Raw genomic sequence first — 10000 nt, 5'->3', positions numbered from 1 at the left:
GGGAAGGGGCATGGGGTAGGGAACGCATAGTTGGCAGGGAAAAGCAGCCATACCCACGTCAATTAACTGTCATGGGAAGGGGCGTGTTTGAGAGCAGTTGTCAGCCGTCACTGTATCTGAACACAACCCATCCACCATGCGGGTTACTCATACCTCTGTCCCGGCTACATGTGATATCCCCTCATACCACTCATCGTCTCACATTCCCCATGCCCTCACCCTGGCTGCGGGGACTGCTGGCCAGAGTGAGGCTTGGCTGCATACCAATAATCCGTAAGTGCCAAGGGCAGTCACAGCGTCAGTCGAATGCAGGCGCCTCTGCTTGCGATGCCTCCTCTTCTTTCACCATCCTAGCTGCTCGCCCATAGAATAAACCGGTTCACCCTACTTTCCTTCCTCCCCTGCCTCTCCCCTGCCTCTCCCCTGCCTCTCCCTGTCCCCCTGCTTCCCTCTGCCTTCTCCCGCCCCAATATTTTGTCGCACACCAAGAACGCTTCCTCCATTATGGGATGCCGACCATTGTTTGTGTTTCTACCTTAAGTGGTTACTTGAGCGTTTCACTTAGCTAAAGTGATCTCGAGCTTCCTTCAGTGGTGGCAGGATATGTGCTTGGGTGTGAATATGTACGTGCAACATGCGTTCACAGCCTTGCCTAGGCTGGTTGATCAGTCTGCTGTCCTGCAATGTTTATTTTATCAAGAGGCTCAGTGGGGTAGCTGGGTTGTGCTTTTCTAGAGAGTGAGAGTGAGAGAGAGAGAGAGAGGAGAGAGAGAGAGAGAGAGAGAGAGAGAGACGAGAGGGGAGAGAGAGAGAGAGAAGAGAGGAGAGAGAGAGAGAGAGAGAGAGAGAGAGAGGAGAGAGAGAGAGGAGAGAGAGAGAGGGGAGAGAGAGAGGAGAGAGAGAGAGTGAGAGTGAGAGTGAGTGAGAGTGAGAGAGAGAGAGAGTGAGAGTGAGAGTGAGAGTGAGAGTGAGAGTGAGTGAGAGTGAAAGGAGGAGAGAAAGTGAGAGTGAAAGGAGGAGAGAGAGGAGAGTGAAGGAGGAGAGTGAAGGAGGAGAGGGAAAGAGGAGAGAAAGTGAGAGTGAAAGAGGAGAGAAAGGAGAGTGAGAGGGAAGAAGTGAGAGGAAAGGAGGAGAGAGGAGAGTGAGAGTAAGGAGGAGAGAAGGATGAGGTGAAGAGGAGTGAGAGAGAGTGAATGAGATGAAGGAGTGAGAGAGAATTGAGTGAGAGGAGAGAAGTGAGAGAGAGAAGGAGGGAGAGGAGAGAAGGAGAGAGAGAAGAGGAAGGAAAGGAGGAGAGAAAGGAGAGGAGAAGGAGGAGAGAAGGAGTGAGAGAGAGAAGGAGGAGAGAGGGAAGGAGAGGGAGAAGAGGAGGAGAGGAGAGAGAAAGGAGGAGGAGAAGGAGGTGAAGAGAGAGGAAGAGAAAGATGAGAGTGAAGAGGAGGAGAGAAGTGAGGAGGAGAGAGGAGGAGAGAGAAGTGGAGGAGAAGAGAGAGAGAGAAAGTGAGGAGTGGAGGAGGGAGAGAGGAGGAGTGAAAGGAGAGAGAGAGAGTGAGAGGAGAAGGAGGAGGAAGAGAGAGAGTGAAAGGAGAGAGGGGGAGAGAGAGAGAGATGAGAAGGAGAGAGAGAAAGAGAGGAGAGAGAGAAGGAGGGAGAGACAGTGAATATGGGGCTAGGGAGAAGGAGAGAGGAGAGGGAGAGGAGAAAGAGAGAGAGAGGAGGGAGAGGGAGAAGAGGGGAAGAAGGGAGAGGGAGAGGAGAGGAGAGGGAAGGAGAGAGGGAAGGGGAGGGAGAGGAGAGAGGAGAGGGAGAGGGAGAGGAGGAGAGAGGGAGAGGGAAGGAGAGGGAGAGAGGAGAGGAGAGAGGGAGAGGGAGAGAGGGAGAGGGAGAGAGGGAGGGGAGAGGGAGGAGAGGAGGGAGAGGAGAGAGGGAGAAGGAGAGAGGAGAAGGAGAGAGGGAGAAGGAGAGAGGAGAAGGAGGAGGAGAAGAGAGAGGGGAGGAGAGAGGGAGAAGGAGAGGGAGAGGAGAGAGAGAGGAGAGAGAGAAGAGAGAGGGAGAGAGAGAGAGAGAGGAGAGAGGGAGAGAGAGAGAGGAGAGAGAGAGAGGAGAGAGGAGAGAGGAGAGTGAGAGAGAGAGAGGAGAGAGAGGAGAGGTGAGAGGAGTGAGAGGAGAGAGAGAGGAGAGTGAGAGGAGAGTGAGAGGAGATGAGAGAGAGAGTGAGAGTGAAGAGAGAGGAGAGAGAGAGAGAGAGAGTCTAAAGAGGGCGACTGGTATGTAAGGGTGCTCCTGACGCTGGTTGTCATGTGGGCAGAGAGGCGTGATGTCACCGTCCACTTTGTCAGAGTGACAGAGGCGCTGAGTCTTTGTGCATGCATAATATAATGTATAAATGAGACATAAAAGTATCTATAGTTTCGTGAGATGAAAATATTTTTTGCTACAGTTCTGAGGATATAAATATAGAGAGTGTGTATGGAGTTGTGTGTGACCATTGTCAGCACAGCGAGGTAGAGAGAGAGAGAGGGAGACTTTTTTTGAATATTGTTTTATTTGTTTCTTTTAAGGCCCCTGACAGAAGGTAAAGTATAGTATTGCTAACTTTTGTTCATTACCACGGAAAAAGGAGAAGGAGAAGGGAAGGAGAAGGAGAAGGAGGGGAAGGGGGGAGAGAGAGAAAGGGAAAGAGAGAGGGAGGGGAGGGGAGGGAGAAGGAGAAGGAGAGGAGAGGGGAGAAAGGAGTGATTGAGAGATGTGAGTGATTGAGAGGAAAAGAGTGATTTAGAGAAAAAGGGGGTGATTTTAGAGAGGAGGAGTGATTGAGAGAGAGTGATTGGGGGAGAGAGAGTGATTGAGAGGAGGAGGAATTTAAGAGAGAGAGTGTTGAGAGAAGAGATGATTGAGAGAGAGGAGTGATTGAGAGAGAGGAGAGGAGAGAGGTGATTGAGAGAGGAAAAGGGGGAGAGAGGAGAGGGTGATTGAGAGAGAGAGAGAGGAAGGGGGAGAGAGAGAGAGGAGAGAGAGGAGAGAGGGAGAGAGAGGGGTTTAAAAAAGGTGAGAGAGGGGAGGGGGAAAAGAGAGAGGGGAGGGACATTGTGTTACTCCACTGGCGGCTAGGGAGAAGGAGAGAGAGAGGGAGAGGGAGAAAGAGAGAGAGAGAGAGGGAGAGGGAGAAGGAGAGACGGAGAAGGAAGAGGGAGAAGGAGAGAGGGAGAGGAGAGGGAGAAGGAGAGAGGGAGAGGGAGAAAGGGAGAGGGAGAGGGAGAAAGGGAGAGGGAGAGGGAGAAAGGGAGAGGGAGAGGGAGAGGGAGAGAGGGAGAGGGAGAGAGGGAGAGGGAGAGAGGGAGAGGGAGAGAGGGAGAGGGAGAGAGGGAGAGAGGGAGAGAGGGAGAGGGAGAGAGGGAGAGGGAGAGGGAGAAGGAGAGAGGGAGAAGGAGAGAGGGAGAAGGAGAGAGGGAGAAGGAGAGAGGGAGAAGGAGAGAGGGAGAAGGAGAGAGGGAGAAGGAGAGAGGGAGAAGGAGAGAGGGAGAAGGAGAGAGGGAGAAGGAGAGAGGGAGAAGGAGAGAGGGAGAAGGAGAGAGAGAGAGGAGAGAGAGAGAGAGGAGAGAGAGAGAGAGGAGGGGGGAGAGGGAGGGGAGAGGGAGAGGGAGAGGGAGAGAGAGAGAGAGAGAGAGAGAGAGAGAGGGAGAGAGAGAGAGAGAGAGAGAGAGAGAGAGAGAGAGAGAGAGAGAGAGAGAGAGAGAGAGAGAGAGAGAGTCTAAAAGGGCGACATGCGTATGTAAGGGCTGCTCCCCTCGTGACGGCTGGCTTTGTCATGTGGCGGCAAGAGGGCGTGATGTCACCCGTCCCCTTTGTCAGTGACAGAGGCGCCTCGGATGTCTTTGTCGGCATGCCATATATATAAATAGTATAAATGAACAAAAAAGTATCTCATAAGTTTCGTCTGAGATGAAAATATTTTTTGCTACAGTTTCTGTAGGAATATAAATTATAAGAGAGTGTGTATGTGGATGTTTGTGTGTGACTGTGTCAGAGCACAGCGAGGTAGCAAGAGATGAGGGACACCTTTTTTCTAATATTGTTTTATTTTGTTTTCCTTTTTACCTCCCTGACAGAAGGTAAAGTATATCGTATTGCTCTAACTTTTTGTTTTCATTTACCACGGGCTTTCCCCAAGAACAAAACTTATGCTTACCTAGATGATATTCATTCTTGATATTTTAACAAATAATACGTATCACCGTGTTATCCGTATCTTTTCGAGAAACAGCTAGAGTTCTTTGTACTTTTCCGTGTCAACAAAATTCAAATTCTATTAAATCTCATTGTCTGTGAAAATCATTTGTTACACGAAATCAAATATAATACTGTATCCAAAGTAGATGCATATAGATGCTTAACCAAATGAGTTCACCATCTTACACATCTATGCTTAAGGCGAACTATTTATCGCAGTCACTGGTTCAATATTTTCGTTTTCTCTTTTCCACAAGACCTCACCGTTTTCTTTCACCTAAAGGACAAACTATAATCTACTGAGTTTAAACTGGACATGATACCTCAACCTGCAGTTTATAGATAATAACAAGGATGATGGATCATAATTTGGATAATGGTTATTTTGTTGTTCATCTTTGTATTGCATCGTCATTTTTATTTCTAATGTTCCCCATCATCATCATCATTATTATTATTATCATTATCATTATTACAATTATTGTTGTTGTTTTGTTGTTGTTGTCCTTATTATTATTATTATTATTATTATTATTATTATTATTATTATTATTATTATTATTATTATTATTATTATTATTATTATTATTATTAATATTATTATCATTATTATTATTATCATTACTATTATTGTTATTATTATTATTATTATTAGTATTATCATTATTATTATCATTTTCATTATTATTATTATTATCATTATTATTATTATTAATATTATTATTATCATTATCATTATAATGATAATGATTATTCATTTTATTATTATTATCATTTCAGTTCTCATCATTATAGCTGTTGCTGTTATCATCCATTGTAATAATTGTTATTATTATCATTATTATTATAGTTGTTGCTGATGTTATTATTATTATTATTATTATTATTTTCATCATTATCATTATTATTATTGTTGTTGCTGATATTATTGATATTATTATTATTATTATTGTTATTATTAGTATTATTATCATTATTACCGTCATCATCATTGGTATTATTATTGTTGTTGTTATTCTTATCATTATAATTAACATTATCGTTATTATTATTATTATTATTATTATTATTATTATTATTATTATTATTATTATTATCGTTATCTTTGTTATAGTATTATTAAAATTTTAGTAAGTTATAGTTATTATTATTATTTTTTTTAATAATATGGTTGTCGCTGTTGTTGTTGTTGTTATTATTATTATTATTATTATTATTATTATTATTATTATTATTATTATTATTATTATTATTATTATCATTATCATTAGCAATGCTAATAATAATATTATTATTGTTATTATTATCATCGTCATTACCATTATTAAAATTATCATTATTATTGTTATTATCATTATTGCTATCACTATTGTTATTATTATTGTTGTTGTTATTGTTGTTATGTTATTGTTATACATATAATTATCATAATTAATATAATTTTTTTCATTATTAATATTACTATCATCCTCATCCTCATCATTATTATTGTGATTATTTTATTATTATCATTATTATTATTATTATTATTATTATTATTATTATTATTATTATTATTATTATTATTGCTGTTGTTGTTGTTATATCTTTTTATTATCATTATTATTATTGTTCTTCTTATTATTATTATTGTTATTGTCACTTATCATCACCATTATCCTTATTGATTATTATTATTATTATTATTATTGTTATTGTTATTATTATTATCATTGTGTCTGTTATTATTAATTTCATCACCATTAATATTATTATTATTATTATTATAATTAATGCTTTTATTATCATTATTATCATAATAATAATAATAATGGTAATTATTATTATTATTGTTCTTATTATTATTGATATTGTTATTATTATTATCAATATTATTATTAGTAGTATTACTATTAGTATAACCGTCATCATTACCAAGACAATCCGCCAGCCTTCCCAGCGGCGGCGGCAGAGCAGCGTTCCCAAGCAAAAGGCAAATCCCTCCCGGCCCTTTTTCTTCCCTATGTGTCCCTTCCTTCTTTGGTTGTAGCAGATGTCATCAGTTTATTAGTATTTTATTTTGCCATTAAATGTCTTTTTATATCGTTACTGTTTTAAGATTTAATATGATATGACCCCATAAACCCATGTTTGTTATGATTCCTACTGTTGCCGAGTTGCCCCGCCCTTACCAAAGATGTTCCCCTGTTGACCACGCCCGCCCGCCCGCCCACCTGACCGCCTTCTCCCTCCCAGACCCTCCAGGAGTCGGAGCGGAAGCGCGCCGGAGAGCTGCGGCGCCTGCACGAGGAGCACGAGGCCGCCGTCGCCCGCATCCACAGGGCCAATAAGAGCGAGGTTGCGCGGCTGGTGAGTCAGCGACGAAGGAGGAGGAGGAGGAGGAGGAGGAGGAGGAGGAGGAGGAGGAGGAGGAGGAGGAGGAGGAGGAGGAGGAGGAGGAGGAGGAGGAGGAGGAGGAGGAGATGGACCAGGAGGTGGAGGAGGTGGAGGGGTGTTTTTAAAAAAATATATTTTTTCCGTCTCCAATTTTTTTTTTTTTCAAAAAGCTTTTAATGTGGTTTTATTTATTATGGCGACGACTTCTGTGTTTGGCTTTTTGTGGTAGTAGTAGTAATTTTTGAGCACTGTTTGTCGTGGCGTTTTCCCGCAGTAGCTCGTAGTGTGTAGTGGGTGTCGTAGAAGGCTTCTTATTCTAATGTTTTCTGTTTCTTCTAAGCTCACATTTCCTTATATTCCTGCTCCTTGGTTCTTCCTAAACTCTGCCCTGGCCATGGCCGTCGGAAAGCCTACAAGGTCACTGACACCTGTCCGTCTAAACAACTTATTTTAGAAGTCTCTTTCGTCTGTTATGATAACAATATTTACATACTCTCATTCTGTCTCTCTCTCTCTCTCTCTCTCTCTCTCTCTCTCTCTCTCTCTCTCTCTCTCTCTCTCTCTCTCTCTCTCTCTCTCTCTCCTCTCTCTCTCTCATCCTCTTTCTTCACTTCTCTCTCTCTCTCTCTTTCTTTCTTTCTTTCTCTCTCTCTCTCTCTCTCTCTCTCTCTCTCTCTCTCTCTCTCTCTCTCTCTCTCTCTCTCTCTCTCTCTCTCTCTCTCTCTCTCTCTGCTTGTTTGTCTATGTAGATTGTAGTAATTCTTTAAGTGTAAGATTTGAAATGAAGGAGAAAATCATGCAGCAGATGAGAGAAGCCTCGACCGAATCACAGCCCATTGAACTAACGATAGCGTTGTCTCCTCCTCAGCTGGACGAAGTTCGCTCCAAGGACCGCTCGATTGGCCAGCTGGAGCGCCAGCTGAGCGCCCAGTCCGCCAAGATCCGGCTTCAGGAAGAAAAGGTCAGTAAAGCTTCCTCTGTTCGGCATTTCCTTCCTTGTAGTGCTCCTGTGTCGTTTAAATTGTCTTTCAGTGTTGATGACGGCCCATGGAGCTTCTCCTCTCGGAGTCCATAAATTTGAATGATGTCGTTCATGATATTGATGTCCGGGCACAGTTTTCTCAAATGTGAAAAGTTTTACGCGTTTGCATAGCTCATATAGAAATTTAAGGTAAGTTTATCATCATCCATTGTTTGTGGCAATGGTAGCCAGTTGCAAGGAATTCCAGTGTGAAATTAGGTTATGGAATCTTACTATGAAAAGATCATAATTCTGGCTTCCCGGCCACGTTAGAAGCGCCACCAGAGCACTCGTAAGGCTTCACATCCTGCTAATGAAAGGCAGTGCAACCTCATTTGCTCTAAGCCTATGCTCTCCTAACTGCAAAGCAAGACTTCTGTTATTACTGTCAAAAGCACTACAGTATCTTAATGCAAAGGGCATTTACCCAGTTCAGGTTTGGCCTTTCTGCGGGTCATCCACGACTGAAGATCGGAGATAGGTATTTAGTCGAAAGTCACAGTGGAAGGATTCAAACATCGTTTAATGAAGAGGGCGCAATCGACACCAAATCTTGGGCAGCATCAGGTCGTAGGCCGAGCGGAGATTCCCGCCGGGCGATAGGAGGCAGCAGGTCGCGGGCCACACTGGATCGTTGAATCGCTTTGGCTAGCGACCTAAAGTGGGTCACGGGCAAGAGTTGCCACGTACCCCTCGGTGGGAGGGTTTCCCGCGCGCCCATCCCCTACTCCCTGTCATTAATTGCCTCCCATGACCAGCAAAATATTGATCTCCCTTCGTAGAAGATCTTCATAACGGAACCTTGATGAATGGGCTATCAAGGAAGAGGAGGAGGAGGAAGAGGAGGAAGCGGGCGGAGGGAGAGGAGCAGTTGAGGGCCGAAATGCCCATGAAACGTGGCTTTGAGGTCCACGTGGTACTGGTCACTTAGACGGGCACCTGAATGAACATTTTTTTCTGGGATAGATGCCTATTTTTTTTTTATAACTGCGGCACTCAAATGGAAACTACTCTAAATATGTTACTGGATTGGACACTGTTTGATATAACACTTAAATGGAATTTTTTTTTTTTTTTTTTTATATAAGACGCTTGAATGGATTTCTGAATAATTTTTTTTTCCGGAAATGACACGTGATCGGAAGCCCATAATGCATAGTAAGTCTCGATACTGGATTTCTGAATGAGGTTTACTTAGACAAAACACGTAGGGGAAATCAACAGGGAACAGGGAAAGGGCAAGATATTCATGATAACAGAAGACACTGACGGCATTATTATCTTTGACTTTACATGGGGAGAACAGAACAGGGGTGAGTGCAAGCGAGAGGAGTGCTGCAAGTACTTGTTTGTGCACTTGTTTGTGTCAAAACGATTAAACATTAAAGAGAAACAATAATAGCAGTGATTGTATAGAGGAGGAAAGGACAAGGAGAAAAGGCATATAGAAAAAAATGAAAATAGAAAGATGTAGAAAGCGAAAGGAAAGGGAATTTTCTTCTTGTTCGATATGGTGAATTAAGACATAGTATCCATAGCTGCCCCAACCTGAAATATTAAGCAGTAAAGCTCGAGACCTGCGGCCATGTCCAGCCTGGGAATAGTGTACTTTCGCAGTAAGATTGCATCGCAGTTTTACTTACTTTGCGGCCTGGCAAAATCCACAGGTTGGTTCGGATTAGGTCGGCTTCTATGTAGGGCTGGGAATCGATCGAAATCCGGTTTGTAGGGCACATGAACTTCTTGGATTAATTTCATACAAACCGGATTAACCTGAATATTGTAAGTATGTAAAACAATATAGGATAGGTAGTTGGCCGACTATGGTCAGAATGTTCTTAGGAAAACACTTTATCCTGACAACCTAGCAGAAGGATTCATGGGAAACCCGCGAGAGTAAGACCGGCGATCGACTGCAAATTGGTGATTCGGATAAATAATTTCTTACAAGCTTGTGAATGTGTCACCGATATCTTTATTAAAAAAAAATTAAAAAATCCAGATGATGATATCTCTTACTGTCCTGTATCTTCTCATTTCCATACTGTCAGTACAGTGAAAATCATTTGGAAATCTCAAGAGCTTAAACGGAACGATTTTTACAATACAGTGCAGTGCGTGGTAGTCACATATCATACGATGTGCTTTTCGTCATGTTACCACGAGTCCCGCCCAACGAAGAGGTGACAGGAAGCCGTCAGTGTGGAAACTGGTCCTTCCGTCCAAGGACTGACCTTTGGGAGAGGCAGGTTTGGCGGCGGGCGTCGCCGAGGACCGCCGCGGTAGGTAAGGCGGACCTCCTCAGAGCGCGGCTCCGCAGGGAGGCCTCGAGCGCGCTGGAGGACCGGAAAGCATATAAAAGCTCTCATTGTT

The 10000-nt window shown here is 43.0% G+C and overlaps 1 protein-coding gene across 1 annotated transcript in view; it reads left to right on the top strand.

The window, feature by feature from the left end:
- LOC125042003 (janus kinase and microtubule-interacting protein 2-like) overlaps positions 1-10000 on the top strand; it is a 161461-nt gene that overhangs the window by 12269 nt on the left and 139192 nt on the right. The window contains exons 5-6 of the mRNA XM_047637464.1: positions 6466-6579; positions 7475-7567. Coding sequence (XP_047493420.1) covers positions 6466-6579; positions 7475-7567 — 207 coding nt within the window. The remainder of the gene's footprint in view (positions 1-6465; positions 6580-7474; positions 7568-10000) is intronic.

The sequence above is a fragment of the Penaeus chinensis genome, chromosome 31 (genome assembly GCF_019202785.1).
Source record: "Penaeus chinensis breed Huanghai No. 1 chromosome 31, ASM1920278v2, whole genome shotgun sequence".
Lineage (NCBI taxonomy): Eukaryota > Metazoa > Arthropoda > Malacostraca > Decapoda > Penaeidae > Penaeus > Penaeus chinensis.
Note: the sequence above shows the minus strand (reverse complement) of the source record. Positions and strands in the feature narration are given on the sequence as shown.